The following is a 19,945-nucleotide window of genomic DNA, read 5'->3' as shown; positions in this document are numbered from 1 at the left end:
CATTTCTTGCACGATTACTGTTATAATCGTTTAGAAGAAGAATTATACGAATCATTTTTTTCCATCATTAAAAAAAACTACACGATCGTGTATCATTTTCTAGACGATCACTTATCGTGATCGTTTAGAAAAATAATTACATGACGCATTTTTTCCATCGTTAAAAAGAACTACATGATTGTGTATTATTCCCTAGACGATCGTATACCATTTCTTACACAATCACGTATCATGATCGTTTAGAATAAGAATTACACGCGTGCGTGTGGTTAATTAATCGCGTGTGGTTAATTAATCGCGTGTTGACTGAGACATTTTTTGTATTCCCATCGTGTACTTGTGAGCTTTTTCCGTTTTCAAAATTATTTTATACAATGTTAATATTTTGCTGGTGTTTTTTAAAAAACCTCAAATTTATATTAATTTATTTTTATTTGTAGATTTTCAATCTAATTTTCGTTTTCTTCGTAGTTGTAAGAATACTATATTTGTTTTACTAATTTTGAGCTTAGTTTTATTTAGTGATTGAGTTTCAATATTTTACGCTTTAAATCCTTTTATAGAAATCCAAAGTAAATATTATTTTAAAATGTAAGCCGAAATGAAACTCAAATTCAACTATAAAAAATTTAAGATTTTTAAAACTTAAGAATAATAAAAAAAAATTAAACTCAAACTCAACTATATTTTAATATGATAGTATCAAATCCAACCTATATTTTAGTGTTGGTTGGCAACGTGAATAGCTAGTGTTCCCTTATAAATATATGAGTTGGATTAACGAGTTGTCTTCTATAATAGTTTTTTTAAAATAAAATTTTAATCCTTAAGTTTCAACCAACCTTTTTGTTACCTCATTTTCTTCAACCCAACCAAATTATGACCTCTTTCTCAAAACCCTAATATTGACATCAAACCCCATATAACTTTTCCTTTAAAAAAAAAAAAAACTCAAAACACATAAAAACTACTAAAAAGGACCTAGTAACTTTTAAATGTAGAAAAAATACTCAAAATAAATAATCACTAACTTGAAGTACGAGAGGTAGACTGAGAGAATGCCGATGGAGACAGTAAAACGAGAAGCTGATAGAGACGAACACTGAGAAGGAGAAGCTAAGACGAGAGGGAGAGGGTAACGTCGACGACGACATAGGAAGATAATGCAAGGAGAAAGGATCCAAAGAGAGGATGAGAAGCCAACCGACTATAACAACGACAGACGAGAGGGGAGGTAAGATGGTAACGCAAACGCAAAGAGGAACATAAGCAACATGAAATCGTGAATACTAAATAGGAAGATGGCAATCTAAAGTTGCTTAATAAATAATAAAATACATATGAAATAAATTTAAATATATATCATCAATTGGATTGGGTTAGACTGAACTGAATTTTTCGATCCTAACCCAATATAAAAGAAAAAAAACCGAAAATTTTGAACTTAGCCCAACTAATCTCAGAAGACTAAATGAAGAATTACTAAACTGATGGTTCATATATACCCAAAACTGCAGGGACTAAACCGATATTTCCTTTCTCCTCATCACAAAATAAAGAAATAAATAAATAAAATTGTAATTTTATATATATTTTTTCTTTTGAGAGGATTTTCCCCATTTCTATATTAAGGAACTGCGAAATGCCTATCAATTATTGACGTTTTTCTACTGATCGGCATCCATTAAATTTTTGACTTGAACCCCAACTTCTTTTCTTTGGATTTTGGAATCGTACTTTGTTTTTATGAATTTCTCGTTCGTTTTGATGAACATTTGAGCAGCGATTTTGGTTCCAATCGATTAATGGCTCTTCTCGGCTCCGCAATTACCAACGAGGTGCGATTTGAATTCCCTTATTCGATCTTCTTTTCCGATTACCTCTTTCTGTTTAATCTTCTTCCACACTTTCTCTTTTGATTGTTCTCAAATTTAGGAAAACCGTTTGAAGAATTTGATTAACGCCTTCTAGATTAAGAGAGTGTGCAGTTAGTGATTGGATGGAAGATGTGTCCATATGTTTCACTTTTACCGATCTCCTATGTGGATTTCATTTTATTGGGACAACTATTGTTTGGCAAGGAGGAAAATCACTTGAACTCCATTGCAGGAAGCTATGTGTTTTAGTGGGTAGGGTTGTGAAGGGATTAACCGTCTTTTTATTAGCGTCCGTTGAGCTAAGGTTAGGGATGGACGTTTGAATGATTTGGTGCAATGTTTAGAAGGTTATGGTGAATACTCAAATGTAGTATTAATAGTTCTTTGAGAAGTCAATATACCCGAGAACGTGGGAAAGATATGATATACGGGATCTTTGATGCAGGTTGGATTGCAGCTACTCCTGTATCCTCTTGGTTCCAATGTTGTTGTTCGTACGGCATGGTATTAAAAACTCCTTTTAACACTTAATCTTATTTGTCTTAACGCTTTTCTTACTTGCGCTTGGTCAACTTATTCTTCATTGTTCTGCTTTATTGTTTTAAGAAATATACTTGTAGGAGATGCAAGTCTGAAATTTAGATGAGGAGAGTGGTTTCAATTGAACTATTTTGATATTGTTAACTGTATCTATGGTATGAGTCTCCTGACCCTTATTTACTGGTTTGTCATTGTGTCTTTTGGCTTGTTTAGCTGCTCCGTAGGGATCGTCTTACCTGTGTATTCCACCTTCAAGGCAATTGAGAAGAAAGATCAAAATGAGCAACAGAAGTGGCTTCTGTATTGGGCAGGTTGGCAAAATATCTTTTCAGTTTTCTCCTTTGTTGATTTTCGTTCTTTAGCTTCTTAAAAGAATGTCTTTTTAACTTTTTCGGTTTTAAATTTCAAACAATGGATTGTTTTTTATGTCATGTCTCCTTAATAGTACGGGGTTCCATTTCAAAATCAATTGGCAATAAGAGGAGTAGCTCATCTAAAATCAATTGGCAATAAGAGGAGTAGCTCATCTATCTTATTAGGGGTGAGTGCTCTTGGTTTTTCTTGGGATTCTTAACATGCACCCTCAAGATGGTGCCTCCTAGGGTTCACCAATCTTGGACGTTTGGACTCAATAAGCTCTTGATACCATATTTGATATTGTAAGGTTCCATCTCAAAACCAATTGGGTAACCCATCTATCGAGTGTTAGTCTATTTGATTTTTCCGACATGAGATTCTCAACATCTCAATGGTGTCATGGAAAGATATGCAAGCTCGGTTATTTGTTTTGATATTTTCCAGTTAATGCTCCTCTTGGAGTTGTAGGTTATGGTTTCCATTGGGGCATGAGTAAAAAGTAAAAGGACAAAATTTTGTGGGTTTGTAATCCATGGATATTTAAAGAATAACAGTAAATGATAACATTTTTTAAGATGGAATGCTGGGGGAGATTGCAGACTAATCATTTTACATCTATTTAGAGTTGACAAATGTATGACATGTAACTAATTTAGTCTGGCTTGTTCATACTTGTTGTACTTCACAGACGTGGTAGGTTGTAAAGTCGTTTTGTTTTCTTTTTACTTTTTATCCTTAATAATTTGTAATTTTATATGACTACTAAACATTTGCCTCTATTTTCTGTCTAATGCCCCAGCACTTAACTTTATGGGGTGGAGTAATGATGTGGATTTAGATACTTAAATTGTTGCACAAAATCTGTTACTTTTCAAGAAATTCTGATGAATGTAACCTTCGTGTGATATCAAAGGCACTAATCTTTTCTGTATTTGCATTAATACAGCCTATGGATCTTTTAGCCTTGTTGAAGCATTCTCGGACAAACTTCTTTCATGGTATAATTCTTCAACACTTGTACATTTGGTTTTCCTTTTTTCTTTTTTTCCCCTCATCGTATGTGTAAGCAGGCCTTGTTGATGAGGAGCTAAAATTTTGTACTTGTGAATTGCTAGCATAACTTTAAATCATGTTAACTTCAAACACGTTTCTTCTTTTAAACCACAAATAATGGCAATAACTATAGTTATTAGAAAGATTGAGCTGTATTTCTGTACTTTGTAAGTTGTAAGCTTCATTAGATTGCCGTTATATCTTGTTATAGTCTAGACCTTAATATGAAGTACTAGTAGTAGGCATATCCATGCTGATACTGATCAGTATTTTTTATCTCCTGTGTTTATGCAGGTTTCCAGTGTACTATCATCTGAAGTTTGCGTTTCTTGTTTGGCTCCAGCTACCGGCAACTGATGTAAGTATTGGTTTCTGAATTTCTAGATCGGACTTTCCCTAGGAAACGAAAGTCTGATTTTAATCACTAACCACACGGTTACAATTAAAAAAACCACAAAGGGGTTAGATCTTGTGGGAGTACCTAAGGGCAAAAGGATTCACTAACTGGAGTTGATTAAGGGGGGAATGTGTTAGCACCCGAGGTTCCTGTCACAATATTTCCAGCACACACACACACAAACAAATAACAGCAAACACTGCACAAGAACACTTATCACGTAATACTCTAAAACAGTATGAGGCAATCTGGAACTTATAGATTTATATCAGGAATGAACATTCAATACAAAAGGTTTTCCACAAAATGGTTACAGCCAAATAAGAGGGCTGCTCTCTCCCAAATGAACCAAGATGTCCATTCAAAACATTCCTAACATTCCCATGCCCAACCCTAGCTAAACCTCCTCCTATATATACTCCCTTAGCTGCTGCCACGTGCCCCTCGGGACCACTGGCCGTTCCAACTACCATTTTGTCTACGTTGAAATGTCTTTCTTACCCTTCTTCCTCTTTCTATGATAAACTTGGGTAATTGGGGGCGTAGCAGAATGTAACTATATAGTATATTCCAGGAAAATCAATATACAGTCAGAAAAAAATGATGATCCTGCCATCTCTTTTCAGCTAAGAACCGAGGTAGACCTTTTGAACGACACCTGGCCATAAATTTAAACCAAGATAGATGGGCACTAATTCGAGGAACGTATTCCAAATAACCGAAAAATCACTAGACAATACTCCTGCCAATATTTGCATTTAATGCACACCAATTTAGGACGAGCCAACAATGGGGTTTCCGACCTAGCAGTATTGACGTTATTTAGGACAACAGTTCAAATGGATTCTGGATTTTCTCAAGCACTTCCCAAACCCCAACTGCCTAGAGCGAGCTTTTGTTAAATAAAGTGATTTGCAAATAAAGACACGTGGCCTATACAGTTGTTCGTCCTCCTGTCTCTTCTATCAACGTTTATGATTTATTATCATGCTCTATTATTTCTTTTATTCACCCTCTATTAAAAATGCAGTAAAAACACATTTGTGTTGTGATCGTACTTATTTGGCACATTAACAATCTGAATCCAGGAAGTAGTTATATCTGGGATGTTTGTGACCTTGGTGGTTGCTTGAAAGTTTAATTAAAACAGTATGAGGGCCTTAACATCAGATTCAGTGTACTCTGAACTACATCCCTCCCTATTCATCTGTTGCTTTCAGGCACTTATTGTTGCCTTTTCTTTTCCAGGGGGCGAAAAAACTATACACGAGCCACCTGCGTCCTTTCCTCCTGAAGCATCAAGCAAGAGTGGATAGGATTTTAGGGTCCGTTTCTGATGAAATGGTAGCTCTTCGATCTTACAGTCAATCACGGCTCTGTTTCATCCTCACAGAAATATTATGTCTTCTTCCATGGGTTGGAATCATCCAACCTATAATATATAGAGTTTCAAGATTCGTATTCACAGTCTCCTCCATTTAATGGTTTGTTGTTTTTCAACTGCAGGTTAAAACCATTAGCAGACATCAAGCAGAGATTCAGTATTTTAGAACAATTGTTATGAAAATATTGGGATCAGGTGAAGACAATAGGAACATTTTGCTCTTTGGTTTGTTTACAACTACGTTATTTAACTTCTTTTCTCGAATCACTGGAACAGACGAACGATCATCAAGGCTTGGATCAGCCAGACCAAATGGAGCTGGAAGAAGCCTACAAATTGAGGATCAAAACTCAGATACAGAGTCCGACATAGATGATTGACTTGCTATTGCCCACAATTTCTATTCGCTTATGTAATTAATAACAATATCAACCCTATTTCCTTGGATAGGTAGCTGCTTGTAAAAATTGTCCATCAAACAGTTTCTCGTCCTTTCAAATCGAAACAGAAAACTAATGGAAACATATGAACTTTTTATCTCTCGGTAGATAAATAAGTTCGGCAATTGAAATGAAAAGCTTACAAGTATTTGTAATCAATCCCTACAGTAGTACTGTCCATATTCTACGGTGCAGTGAGCAACCAAGTGAGAAATTTTTTCCTTTTATAATGTTACAGTTGTTGAAACAGGGTCAAGCGTATAGACTAGTCAGAAAAATAAATTTCTATATTCCTACGACAAAGATCATAAATTTGAGTTAATATGGTTCTTCTCTCCCCCAGTCCAGAATCCATCGCTTTTGAATGTTGTGGAATTGATGTTCTTAATCTTTGCCTTCGCCGCCTCGAGATTGAGCAGGTGCTGCAGCGGTTCCTTTTTCGAAGTTAGCTAATGCCTCTGGCCCACAAAATCGTGTCAATTCTTCCTGTTTCAAAAGATTAAAGAGTTCAATCACTCTATCAGGAGAGGATTTGATCGTGTTAATAATAGGCATAAATGGAAAGAGAATATTTGACCTTGATGGAACTATTTTCTGATGTTAGCTTTTCACATTCCTCGGAGAGCCTCTGTAACTCGTCCCTAAGAGTACGGTTTTCGTTGTTCAATGTCTGCACTCTCGCTTGTAGTTCTTCACACTCCGCCTGTCATTGATAACAGCATTCAAACCCATTGATTCTGATGCTCATAAATGGAGGAAACCCCTTTTGTTCGCACTACATAGTACATTATGATTTTTATGGATAGCTCTGACGAACTTGTAGATTTTCTCAAAAACGTTTTATTTCGACTGCTACTAGTACTGAATAATCCTTCTATTAAGAATTTGACATGTATTATATTATTTAGTTTGACTTCACACTAGTTCTGTTATGACATTCAAAGAATGGAATACATGTAAGTAGGAATCTTCCCAGTGACAGGAATGTGAAACGTCAAAAAGAAACAAACAAACACCAACTTTTCCACATTTTTGTGATCCAAATAATTGCATTCCGCACAGCTGACCTCTACTTGTAAATACTATAACTTTTCCATGAATGTCGATGGAAAGAATTGAGTCAAGAAGACGTGCTCAATATAGACTACACAATACTGTAACAAAATTGGAAGTTAAAGATCACATATCTGAGAATGCATACCTGCTTGCGTAATCTTGATCTCCTGGCAGACTCCCGGTTAGACTGCTTCCTCTTCTGTCTTTTTAGCTCGCGTTCGTCCTACCAATCAACGGATACAGTAAATTAATGACAAATTAAGAGTATAAAATAATAAGTGAACTGCTATGGGCGGTATGTCGGTGAACATATCAGACAAGGTTTAACAAAATAAATAAATTCATTCCCCCTATAATTTAAGGACTTAAAAAGAATATCAATATGAAAAAGAAGTTGAGAGATTATTTCAGGGAGTAGCTCATACTTGAACCCATTGTTCAGGCATCATACCATCACGACCAACCATTGGTACAGAAACAATAGCTGATGAGACAGCATTTCCTCTCACTTTTCCAGCCCCAGAAGCTGCATTGGTGGTATTCCACAAATCCATTCCCATGTTCAGATTAGTTCCAGGAATGTTGGCGATGGGTTTCCCAGTCACTGAAGATTTGGCATTTGGTCCACCTGTGTTGTTTTGTGCATTGGCTCCTGAAAATTACGATTCAATTACAGCATTGATAGGAGCATATATGAGCAGTGTAACTTAAATTAAAATTGAAATCATACCATCTGCCAGCATCTGGTTGAAGCTTCCTTTCTTATTTGCAGCAATTTCCTGAAAAGAAATGGTGGGAATACTATCACTAGTATGAGGCTATCATTGTAGTTGAAGCAGTCCGATGATTGAAAGATCATTAAGAAAAAAAGGCCCGTACCTGTTGGTTAGCATTCTCATCACTGCCTTCTGATGAGCCCTCGGTACCACTTTCAGCACTGTAAAAACCATAAATTCTTAATCAGATAAAGGTTAATTTAAAAATAAAATACAACCTGCACCAAGCCTCAAATTAAAACACCTTTGAGAAGCACCATCATTTCCAGAACTTGAAGCCACCTTTCCACTCTCCCCAGTCCTACCACCACCTGAAGCAGTATTTCCTGACATGCCCTTTGATTTTTTTGAGGCCCTTTCCTTTCCATCAGGGGATTTCCCTTCATATTCAGCATTGATTGGTACAGAGCCAGGAGTCTTAAAAAAAAAAAAAAAAAGTATATCAAGAATGAACTTAGTTCTTCTATTCTAGTCTAATGAGTATGTGCGTATTTAAGAAGGAATGATCAGGCAAAGAGCAAATGATATTAAGATGAAACCATAAAGAAAAAAAGATAAACTGATTTGGATATAAATAAAATCCACTAGCCCATCATGTAAAATGGTGATTACCACAGTAATATTGGGATGGGCATAAACTCCCCCAGGAGGATATATAGCTGGATAAGGTAGTGGAGTCCCATAAGGTGACATCAAAGGATGCTGAAAAGTGTTAACATAAAATTAAGAAAATAGGAACATTATTGTCCTGTCCTCTCTAGAAAATATCAAACTCCTTAAAACTTCATGGAACAATAGAAAATTATAATTACCTGACCTCCCCAGAGGTAAGGGTGGGGAGTTGGAGAAGCAACAGTAGATGCAAAGAAGGGAGGCGGAGTAGCACCAGCACCATAATAAGCCTACAGTTACAGAAGAGGCTAAACTTTGAGCAAGCAGATTCATCCGCATCTTCGTTACTATTTGAAGTGTTTGAATTATACTATTCTTGGTGTTTAATGAATTCAAACAGCAATTAGTGCGAAATCAAAAAACCATATAGACCTGCACTGAGCTTGACCAATCAGGATATGAAGGTGTTGGAGCTATTTCCTGCGCGTAACAAATTTAAAAAATATCAATATATGAACAACTTGGGAATGAAAACAGGCAAAAGGAAGGAAGGTCATATCACCTGGGATGAAGAGGGAGGTTTGGAAGTTTTAGAAGGCGTGCCCTCTTCCCCTGTCCCCATCAACCGAAGCTGAAACCAAACCACTATAATTCAACAATTTTCAAGTAGCAGTCCTGTGTCCTGATGATTTCTACGACCAACCTGATAATCAGTTACCAACTACAATGAATGAGAGATACACTCCGAGTTGTTAATTTAGGAAAAAACAGCACAATTTCATTCCGTAAGTACGTCGTGCAATAACAAATTCATAGTTGGACCGGAACACGACCATCAACAAAGTCAATAAGATGCAATAGGATGAAGATCATTCAACAACGCGAAAGTGAAAATAAACCATATCTATTTAGATAGCAGCAAAGCGAATCATAATATTAGACACCAGATTTCTAAATAAGGATCTATTTCCTGGAATTACTGAGCATTCAAATAGTTTCACTCACCCCTGTAGACGCTTTATCATGAATAACTTCCTCTAATCATAGAAATTAATGCCATTCTGTCTCAGAGTTCAGTTCTTCCAAATCCCTAATCGTAGGTTCCAGGACAGACGCCGAATACTTATGCGATCGATCATATTTCTACGTATGTAATTTACATCCCAAATCGGAAATCTAACATATAATAACTACACCTACCTATAAGAACACAGCTTCCAATCCACTGCAATCCCAAAACATATGGATAAAATCATTCGAGCAAAACAAAAAATTTCCGTAAAAGTAGAATAGGTAATAAAATTGCAGCGGCGGACTCCATAAATCGTCGAATTAAACACTGATGGCCACATATCGAGGGGGAAATTAAAGTCGTCATCAAGTAAAAAAGGGATTAGTGAAACGAAAAACACTTGGATTGGTAAGAAAAAGAAGTTGAATTGAGTCCAGAAACCACATGACGGCCGAGATAATTTCGCATCCCAAGAACAATCAAGTTCAATTCGAATATAAAAGACAAGTAGATAAGAAGGCATTAACAAACGAAACAAAAAATTAAGACCAAATACGACCAAATGTTCCAATACAATACGTGTCTGTGTAGGAAGAAACTATAACTCTAGAGAGAGAGAGAGAGAGAGAGAGAGAGAGAGAGAGAGAGAGAGACCTGCTTTCATGGCGCAAGAAGCTTTGAGAGGAATGATGTGGAAGTCCAGGTGGAAGGCGTGTCTGTATGTAGGTTGTTGACTGGAAGATCAACGGTTGAGAATTGTGGATTCTGGACCTCTAGAAATCCAAATCCAATCTCTGCGGCTCAGAAAAGAGACCACGAGCTTCACAAAAACCTAGTAAGTCTGTGTGTGAAGGCGAGTGTGGCAGTTGTCGACCGGCGGCGGCGGGGGGAAGGGTAAGGATGCAGATTACGGCGGAAGAAGAGGGTGGCGCCACCAGTGGAACCACCTCTGCCAACGAAGAAGGCTGCGCGTGGTAAAACGGAGTGAAAGGGATCGGGTGTGACGGTGTCGTTATAGGATAACCTGGGTTAAGTTTAATCGACGGCTTCGGGTTAGGGTTTTCGCCAATTGACACGTGCGAAAAAGATCCTTCCAGCTGTCCACGTTTTACTGGATCAGATTTGTGACGAAGCCAAACTTCGGTGACTCATCATGACAGCTAATGGATAACCTTAAATATTCTACACTTTTTCCCCTTACATTAATCTTCACGATTTTATTTCTACATATTTCATATTTTAAATATATTAATAATAATAATCATCATAAAATTTAAGGTTCAAATTTTAATTAGACGAACAATTAAAATATATGGATATTTGAGTTTAATTAGGACATTGGAATAATGCTTTTAAAATAGATTAACTATGGAAAAGGTAGGAATATTTTTAAGACCATGAAAAAAGCAAAACTTACTTGCAATTTACAACAATAAACACAAATGAGGTTTAGAAAAGTCAAACTGTATTATGATTTTATTTATTTTTAAGTATTGGATATTTATATTACGAAACCAAGGAAACCTGAAATTTGCAATAAATAATTTGTCCTGTACTCTTAGAATATAAATAATGTTTTCACCAGTAGGTAGCAGCCACCAAATCTGCTTAATCGTAAAACTGATATTGAAATGGTTAAAAAATAGATTGAAAATTGATTTCACATAACAGGCGAGGCATGACCAAAAGTACCTTTTAATGCTTAAAGTTCTTAGTGACGGTATTTATTTAGATTCCAAGTTGAACTATTTTCATGTCCATGTAAACACATTAAATTAAAATAATTTAGGTTACAAAAAAGAAAAATAGTATGATAGAAGTTCATGTTCACATGGTAGAATTCATGTTGGCTATGCAATTATCAAATATTATTTAAACTTGTTCGTAAGTTGATTACACAGAAAATTAAATAAAAATGTCTATGTTCATATTAAATATGAAGTAGTTGCGTAATATTTGAAGAATCTAACACAGTGTCATCAAATATTAGAAAAAAATGTCCACTATCTCTTATGATAACACTTTAAAAAACTATTTCAATCATAAATATACTAATAATTCGACTATTTTATTTGTAAGTGTTGTATAATTATCACATTAACGACCTAATTTCTTAAATTCTAGTAGTTTTGCTTTCGTCTTTATCAATTATCGGCGATTAAAATGATAATTTATTAAAAGTGCTTACTATATGATCTATATAAAATAAATTAACTATTAAGTGGGACTTTCCACATATGTGATCATTGATTATTTCTTTTTCCCTTGAAAAGCCACGTTTTTTTTTTATTATTATTAACATGGACGATAGAAAGTATGATAATCTCGTAGTCAAACAGACATGTTTTATGATCCAACTAAATGCTAGCAATTTTACTCTAACCTAAAAATCAATAAAAACAAAAAACAAATCAACACGGCTCAACAAACTCAGCTATTGATTTGCAAAATAGACTCAAAAACTATTTCGAAAGAAAGCAAAGAAAAGCCTCATGTTGATCAAAAGCTGCTATATATCTTCCTCCCTATTCTTCTTTTGTCTATCCTTTATCTACACTGTGTCTTACAAAACTGAATCTGGGTAACAAACCACATCCTGAAATTTAGCCAATCATTTACATCTATTTGCCAAAATATGTCAGTTAATCAGACAAGCAGGAGTTGTTGCAGCATTTAAGGCAGAATGAAGAGTTTCTATGTCTTCCAGCCTTTGGCTCTCTCTTTCTCTGAGAAAATGATGTGTTTGATGTACACTTGACCTTCTCCTCCTCCTCCTCCTCCTCCTCCTCTGTTTTGTCATCCATGTTAGGAAGTGAAGATTCTTTTAAGACAAATGATTGAAGGAGATTACTAAGAGAATCTGTGACTTCTGTAAATTCTGGACGGCTATTGGGATCCTCAGCCCAACATGACTGCAATAGAGGGGCCATATCTTCTGGGATTTCCTCAAGACTTGGTCTTATGTTCTGAATGAAGAAATTGTAGATCATCAATGTCATCGGAGAATTTAGCTCAATTGATAAACAACAACAGAGAAAATGTTTTGGTTTTAGTTAGATTTGGAAAAAGGAATCGATGATGAATAGTAGAATTTATATATGATTCCCCCACCCATGTCCTAGTTCATAATTGTGCTGTTTTCTCAAACTTATCTTAGAGTTTGCTGGAATGATGTTTTTTTTCTTTTTTTTCCTTTTTTTTTTTTTTTTTTGTGTCTGTGTTCTAAAATATATCAAACGGGTCATTTGGAGGCAATGAGTGAAGTAGTTTGAGGAGGCGTTTAATCATATAGTCATAGTGTAAGGGGTTAATAAATCATAGAATTGGTGTTCGAGAAGTCTAAGGCCCACAGTTGTTTAAGGAGCCAAACAAGTAAACTCCACTTTACCCATCCAACTCCTCTCCAAACACCTCTAAGTATGTCTCGAGTTTTAAAAGAAACCTAAAATTCAGTTCATTCTCAGGATTTCTCAACAGGTTTACTGTCTGTTATTTATTTCTGAAACTTTCTTGCATATAACTTCTAGTTGAACCATACATTGCAGAAGAATTGCATAACTGAACATACTTTTATGTAGTATATCAGCCACATTAGAAGATAAATGTCAAATGTCAAAATCAAACCTTGGATACAGCATATGCAACCATTATGTCATTTCTGCCTTTGAATGGAGTCTTGTTTGTCAGCAATTCCCAAAGAATTATTGAGAAGCTGTAGACATCTGCCTTGTGATCGTAGCATTTCTTACATCCAACAGGCAATGGATCTATGCTAAATAACTGACGAGAAAATAGATACATTAACCATATAACACTAGTGATAAACTTTCATCAAACCATAAAAGATAAAATAAAATAAAATAAAAAGGTTACCTCAGGGGCCATCCAACGGTAAGTACCAGCCTCAGTAGTCATTTCACCAGATATTTCCTCTCTAGCCAACCCAAAGTTTGCCAGCTTAACCCGTTGCTTGTCTTCTGTCAGCAGTAGATTGCCTGAGTAAACATGAAGACTGTTTACAAAAACTTATGATGTTTATATCTCCATGTCCAATCGCAAGGACTCAAAGATCTCTGGAAATAGAATCAACATCATATTTCAAGTGCCTCAGTTGAAATTTTAACGACTTCAAGAATTTTTTGTTATGTCTTAAGAGCTGGGTTTGGAGCAAGCATGTTGCTCGAAAACTAGTGGGGATGAGCACTACGATTATAATGCAAGGTTAGGACCAAACTACTAGGTTATTTAAAGAAAAAAGGCTTATGGGGACTATGAACAGGAAGATGGGAGAGTTAATGAAGATGAGAAACAACGTACTTGGCTTTAAATCGCGATAAATGATGCCATTTGAATGCAAGTATGTCATTACTCGCGATAGATCTAGAGCAATACTTAAGGAAAACTTCAAATCTGGGGTCTCTGGCCGGATGCTCCATAGGTACTTCTGGAGCGTTCCACCTCTCATAAGCTCAGTGATTATCATCAATGTTGGCTCTATGGAAGCACCAATGAACTGTTTTAAGTAGAATATGATATCAACAACTCAAGGAATGAATGGACATTTAAGGTCTGAATGCTTGCCTAGCACAGTAATAAGAAAAAAGACAAAAAGCAAACTCAAGCTAGTTAACGAGCTTTTGTGTTTACGAGGTGGAACTATATTTAAATGAGAAAAGGGGGAACAAAAATTCTCTATATCGATGACCTCAATTTAAATGAATATTATCACATCACAAAAAGCTCAATTTAAATGTATATCCACTAATTAACATGGACTTATAACCATCGTCTCCATTTTTAGACATGTAACTTGGTTCCATTTACATACGTCTGTTCGCATCTATTAAAGGAGAGTCAAAAGCCTCTTGTATAAGTTTTCCTTGCTTAATTTAACTCTAATCTATTACATAAGAATGTTAAAGTCAAGCAATAAGTGCACGCTCAACAAGGAAAGATTGAGATTGACCAAGAAATTCATAGATACACTTTTTTTTCTTCACTATCTTGCCTTTCCCGCAAAAGCAATACATTCATGGCATTCAGTTTACAAACATGAAAGACTAAAAGACACAGTTGCATTACAATTTGTCATCGCTAGCTTGAATCTTCATAAGTATTAAATAGCGAGCAAGCTACAGTGAATTATATACATTTTAGCAAAAGGAATCACCTTAATAATGTTCTCATGATTCAGTCTAGCTAGCAACGTAACCTCCCTCTGAAATCTCTCCTTCTTTTCAGGACTTATAGCTGATGCTCTAATTGGCTGTATAATCTTCACGGCGACAGGCTGATAATTATACCTATACAATATCAAAAAACCGTATCTTATCTAACTTGCATTGGCCCCATTGCATTGCATTATGAACAAAACAAAACCACAACATTTCGAATAGTCGTATAGAATAAATAGATACTAACACATTTCATCCATGGAAAACCCAATGATTAAAAACAATCAAAGATTTTTCCCACGCATGAATTACACCCAAGAACAATTCAAAACACGGTCGGATTTAGAATGGAAGACCGGAAATGAAATCATATGGCACAATGTGAGAAACCCAACAAGAAAAAAGAAAAACCCAGAGGAGGAAAGAGAGACGAAAAAACCCACAATCCTTCATAGACAATGGAGCATGAACCTTCCCCAATAACTTCACCAATCTTCAAACAATGAGGGTCAATGAGCAAAGTGGGTTCGATGATGAAGACGAACTCAGAACCCGAATCATCAGAATCATCGTCTCCAATGAACGGAATGAAAGCAGTGGTAATTGTTCTGAAGGAGTGTTGTTCATCGGAATGGTCCGCCATTTTTGGAGCAGCCCCCCCGTTTTCTAGTTTCACTGTTGTTTGAGTCCATTCCATTGGGAAATGAAAGGTAATCAGAAAATGAAGAACGTGAAACACGAAAAGTAGAAACAAAACAAAAGATTGAGAAACCCCATAATCACAATTAATCAGGCTTTTTAATCGAATATCCTTCATTTTAAAAACTGTGGAGGAGGCAAAGCCAAAAGAGAGGGAAAAAACGAAACCCAAAAATCCGAGACGTACATCCTTGTGAAACCAATAAATTTCGGAATTAATCAAATGATTAAAAGTTTTTTTTTTTTTTTTTTTTTGTTGCTTTTGTTTGCTTGTGCTGATTAATTAGGTTGCGACGGCGCTGCATTCATTGAATTGTTCAGGTTTTGCCACGTTCCAAGTGATTCGAATCTCCGGTGGTGATTGGTACACTCACGTGGTGTCCAAAAGAATGAGATGTACAAGATTGTGGCTATAAAAATTTTTTTGATGTCTTTTGTCGAAGGAGTCCGTACGGTGGGCCCTCCGTAATCGAGGAGTGGGAGACACGACTTGTCGTTCCTATGCCTCTAAATCGTTTTAATGAATCCTAAATATAAACGTGACAATATATCTACTTTGTGTTTATTTTCAATTATTCAACTAATCCCAAATAAGTCAAAAGTCTATATAAATTTCTTTCCACTCCACAAAATCCTTGAGTCGAAAAACTTTGATAATCTTTTTAATTTTTTAAATATGTTTGTGTTACGTTGATAAATTTTTAAGAGATTGTGTTAGGGTAATAAATAAGATCGTAAGTAGATAAAAGTTTAAGAATTTCATTGTGTATATTAAATTGTCAATTCACCCAAAAGCTTAAGCTGGTAATTGAAAACAAATTTAATTATATATATCACCAATGAACAGTGTTCGAAAAAATGAATTAATTGACCAAGTTAAAGTCAATCAATAGAAGAATGAGATAAATAAGTTTGTAATTAATAGTTGATAAGCTATAAAATTTATATTTTTTAGTCATTTTTTGGATCGATTCGTAGTTAATTACAACTTATAACTATACCAACCTAAATCTACGAAGTGATTGTGATAAGAGAGAATATATATGATTTTGACACACATTTATGTGATCAAGTTTGACTTGGATATACTATTGAAAGAAAGAAATGTAGCCAATTTGGAGTATAATTACTTAGTTAGCATAGACACGATCTTTCGTTAATAGAAATTGGAAGTCGAATCCCTCTCCATAATGTTATAATACAAGCTGAGATAGTATTCGTATTTGGCATTTTTCTCACTAATCGGGTTTTAGTGTTAATACGGTTATTTTGACATTGTTTGTAAGATTTGCTTATTTTTGGCATTGACAATATTGTTTTGGGATGCAACTTTATCCTATTCACCACGCACTAATTTGTTTTGGATTTATGCTCTATTGGATCACGATTGATTAGAATAATTAATAAATAAACATTCCAAATTACTTTCATTTTATTTCTGTATACTTCAATCTTTTTTTTTTTTTTCATAAAACTAAAATTATATTTTTATTTCCATATTTCTGTCTAATCTATGGTATATCTGATGGGTCAAAGTTAAAGGCCCCATCAACAGGGCATACCTGAACTCGAACTCCATGACAGGCCGAAAGCCCAATAGCTAGCATTGAGATGTGGACATCTGATCTCAATACTCTTCCATTTCCCAAATTCTTACAATGGAATGTTTCTATCACTTATTTTTTAAAATAGAATTTGTTCAAATCTTATGAACTATACTTTTAAGGTGAAACATTGTGGATTTGATTTTTTTTTTTAATTTCCAAAAGTGTAATAACTTTAATTCTCCAATCAAATACATGAAACTTGTGTCTAATAGCTCATGTATGTATATACAATTTTAACAAAATAAGAAAAAATAATAAATCCCTAAATCTCAAAGAGACAAAATTAAAAGTTCAGAATTTCTCTAAAAATTAAAATTGTAGAATAATTTATCTTTTATTTACATAGAAAAAGTAAAAGAACTTTTTTCACGTCTCTAATTTAATCTATTTTCAACTTGCGGGAGAGAAAAATAAATTAAAAGAAATTAGCCAGATTATATGTCGTTAAAAGAAAATGATTAATTAGTCAAAATAGGGTTTTATAAGCATAAGTTTGAGATAATTTTTAAATGTTGGTATATTTTGGGGTTTTAAGAAAAAAAAAAGGCACATGGTATGAGAAAAGAAAAAGGTTAAAAAAGGAGAGCCCAACATAGTGAGACCAAAAAGAGACATAATAACACAATTAATTAATTCCAAGTTCTGGAAAATAACACTAGTTAGAGAGAGAGAGAGAGAGAGAGAGAGAGAGAGGGAGAGAAATGTACATATAATTAGCTAGAGATCTGATATAATCTATGAGAGTTCTATATCTACAAACTAAATTAAAAGAGAGTGATTAATAGTTAGATATAATAAAAATAACTAATCTACATAAAATTAAGATTAAGCGCCCAGTCCAATCCTTGATTGTAATTGTTGTCTTGCATGCAATAGAATACATCTTCATATTCTTCAAAGAAAAGCTCTCCCAAAGGAACTACTGCTGCTTCCTCAACTGCTTCCATTGTCACTGAAGAGCTTGGGCTATTGCTTGAATTATTTCTCACCTCACTTCCTTCTACCATTTTTCGTATCTCGTTCTTTGCTTCTTTCAATTGCTCTTTCACTTTCACCAACTAAAATCCAACCAAACAAATTATTATAAGAAATGTTATCGAGTTATATATATACATATATATATTATGTGGTGTACGGATCGTTCTTTAAGGAGAGAAGAGAGAGGTTGTTATGCCCATTTGTGTTTGCCTCAGATGGCAGTAAGCTGTACGTTAATGGGAAAAAAAATATAAAAGAAAAATAAAGTTTCTGAGTTTTTTCAGGGAAGAAATTGATTTTTTATACTATTTATTATTTCACAAATTCCAAACCCTATAAGGTGGCATCATATTCTTCGAGCCAAGAGCTCATGCACGTTCTTCTTTTTTATTCCTTAGGGGAAAAAGAAAACATTGTTATTTAGTTACCAAATTTCGTTCATTTCTTACTAGATAAGCAAATCAAAATCCAGTTTATTTAGAGTACTATGAAATTAACGATAAGGTCAAACAATTATAGCTCTCTGACCGTACGTAATTTTTTTGGAGAGAAAAATATACCAAAAAAGAAAGAAAAATAAATTGTAATAAAACTGACCTCAGATTCAAGATGGGATTTTTGTAGAAGAACAGAATCATGAGCTTTTTTAAGAGTGGAATATTCCTCTTCCAGCTTCTTATTCTTCCACCGTGCACGGCGGTTCTGAAACCAAACCGCCACCTGCCGTGGATCAAGTCCCAATTCAGAAGCCAACCGATCTTTCCTCTCCGATTCCAATTTATGTTCATTCCCAAAATTCATCTCCAAAAGCTTCACTTGCTCTGAACTCAGCTTCCTCTTCTTCAACGACCCCGCCCCCCCCGCCTCCCTCCTTCGCTTTGCTCCTCCTCCTCCGCCGCTTCGTCGGCTTATTTCCCTCTCCCGTACCTAAAAACATAAATTTGAAAATTAAAAACAAATAAACAAAAAAAAAAAAAATTTAAAAGATGAAATTTTGTAAGAAACTTAATTAATTACTACCTTGTTGGGGTAACACTTGGGTGTAAACTTCGGGGTTGTAGAGATGGGAAGAGAGTAATGAGTTTTCGGCGTCCGGTCGAAGATTCGCGGCGGCCATTGTCACCGGCGGTGGATCTTTTTAGTTTTTTTTGTTTTTGTTTTTGGTATGTGGATATGTTTGAGAGAAGTTTGGGGGGATGGCTTACACGGGAATTGCTTTGCAACTTATTTATAGAGGGGAATAAAATGAAAATATATTGAGGAATTTTGGAATATGGGGAGAATTTATTTTACCATTTTACCAGAAGTGCCTCCTATTTTTTGTGTAATCACATTTGTGCCCGCTTTTATCTTTGTCATGGGTGTGGGTTTCTCTTCATAATTAATTAATTAATTAACTAATTAATTAATTTTTGAGTTGGAAATGGAATCCCTTTTTGGAGTATTGAGTAATAAATTTTATTTTACTTCCAAAAAAAAAAAAAACACACACACACACACACACACATATATATTAAATATTAAAGAAGTGAGACACATCAAGACACGTGATTCACTCTCATAACACCTATGTTTACATTAGGGATGGATTCTTTTTTACATAAAATAATTGGGTGGAGATGGTTTTTCTTTAATCCATTCTTGTATATAAATTTCATTTACTTTTTTACCAACACACTACTTTTTTTAAGTGATAATTAACCACCAATAAAAATGAAAGGTTCGATATATATATATTTCATCAATAGGGGTTGTTTAAAAATGAAATGTTATTTTTTTATAAATTGAAATGTTATTTTTGTAAAATAGCCTCATAAGTAAGTTAACTGTTTATTTTAAAGTTGAATGGATAGTTTAAACCATGTTGTGGTTGTTTGACTGGCAAAGTTGATAATCTTGACACTGTGAATCTTAAATGGCTAGTTTATGACAAATTGAATATTAATTAAGAACCCCAATCCACTTTTGAACATTAAAATTTTA

At 34.8% G+C, this 19,945-nt stretch overlaps 4 protein-coding genes across 8 annotated transcripts; 1 reads left to right on the top strand and 3 right to left on the bottom strand.

Annotated features, from left to right (window-relative positions):
• The first annotated feature begins 1,541 nt into the window (after positions 1–1,541).
• On the top strand, positions 1,542–6,207 carry LOC103485030 (HVA22-like protein k). Its single transcript, XM_008442467.3, has 8 exons — positions 1,542–1,838; positions 2,323–2,381; positions 2,631–2,728; positions 3,721–3,772; positions 4,122–4,185; positions 5,473–5,568; positions 5,731–5,803; positions 5,885–6,207. Exons 1-8 carry the CDS (start codon positions 1,806–1,808, stop codon positions 5,986–5,988), a joined length of 579 nt encoding a protein of 192 aa, XP_008440689.2. The 5' UTR covers positions 1,542–1,805; the 3' UTR covers positions 5,989–6,207.
• LOC103485031 (G-box-binding factor 1) lies at positions 6,122–10,516 on the bottom strand. 5 transcript variants are annotated; one of them, XM_051088894.1, is made up of 12 exons: positions 10,159–10,516; positions 9,055–9,213; positions 8,925–8,972; positions 8,693–8,782; positions 8,493–8,582; positions 8,125–8,297; positions 7,984–8,041; positions 7,835–7,883; positions 7,530–7,756; positions 7,250–7,327; positions 6,626–6,751; positions 6,122–6,534 (listed from the first exon to the last, which is right to left on the bottom strand). In XM_051088894.1, exons 2-12 carry the CDS (start codon positions 9,112–9,114, stop codon positions 6,433–6,435), a joined length of 1,101 nt encoding a protein of 366 aa, XP_050944851.1. In that variant the 5' UTR covers positions 9,115–9,213; positions 10,159–10,516; the 3' UTR covers positions 6,122–6,432. The 5 variants fall into 5 exon arrangements, with proteins under 5 accessions (XP_050944851.1, XP_008440691.2, XP_008440692.2 ...); XM_008442469.3 differs by having other exon boundaries at positions 9,055–9,195; XM_008442470.3 differs by lacking the exon at positions 10,159–10,516 and adding an exon at positions 9,498–10,122 and having other exon boundaries at positions 9,055–9,195.
• Positions 10,517–11,999: 1,483 nt separating this feature from the next.
• Positions 12,000–15,561, bottom strand: LOC103485027 (serine/threonine/tyrosine-protein kinase HT1). Its single transcript, XM_008442464.3, has 6 exons — positions 15,122–15,561; positions 14,675–14,807; positions 13,822–14,017; positions 13,378–13,499; positions 13,129–13,284; positions 12,000–12,470 (listed from the first exon to the last, which is right to left on the bottom strand). Exons 1-6 carry the CDS (start codon positions 15,493–15,495, stop codon positions 12,147–12,149), a joined length of 1,305 nt encoding a protein of 434 aa, XP_008440686.2. The 5' UTR covers positions 15,496–15,561; the 3' UTR covers positions 12,000–12,146.
• A 2,019-nt stretch (positions 15,562–17,580) lies between these two features.
• Positions 17,581–19,075, bottom strand: LOC103485348 (homeobox-leucine zipper protein ATHB-40; the record flags this gene model as incomplete). Its single annotated transcript, XM_008442898.3, has 3 exons — positions 17,581–18,042; positions 18,560–18,889; positions 18,983–19,075. Coding segments are annotated over 3 exons (672 nt in total), but the record flags the coding sequence as incomplete, so codon positions are not given.
• Between the last annotated feature and the right edge of the window lie 870 nt (positions 19,076–19,945).

Source organism: Cucumis melo, chromosome 8, assembly GCF_025177605.1.
Source record: "Cucumis melo cultivar AY chromosome 8, USDA_Cmelo_AY_1.0, whole genome shotgun sequence".
Classification (NCBI taxonomy): Eukaryota; Viridiplantae; Streptophyta; class Magnoliopsida; order Cucurbitales; family Cucurbitaceae; genus Cucumis; species Cucumis melo.
The sequence above is the reverse complement of the archived record's forward strand: the minus strand, read 5'-3'. Positions and strand labels throughout refer to the sequence as shown.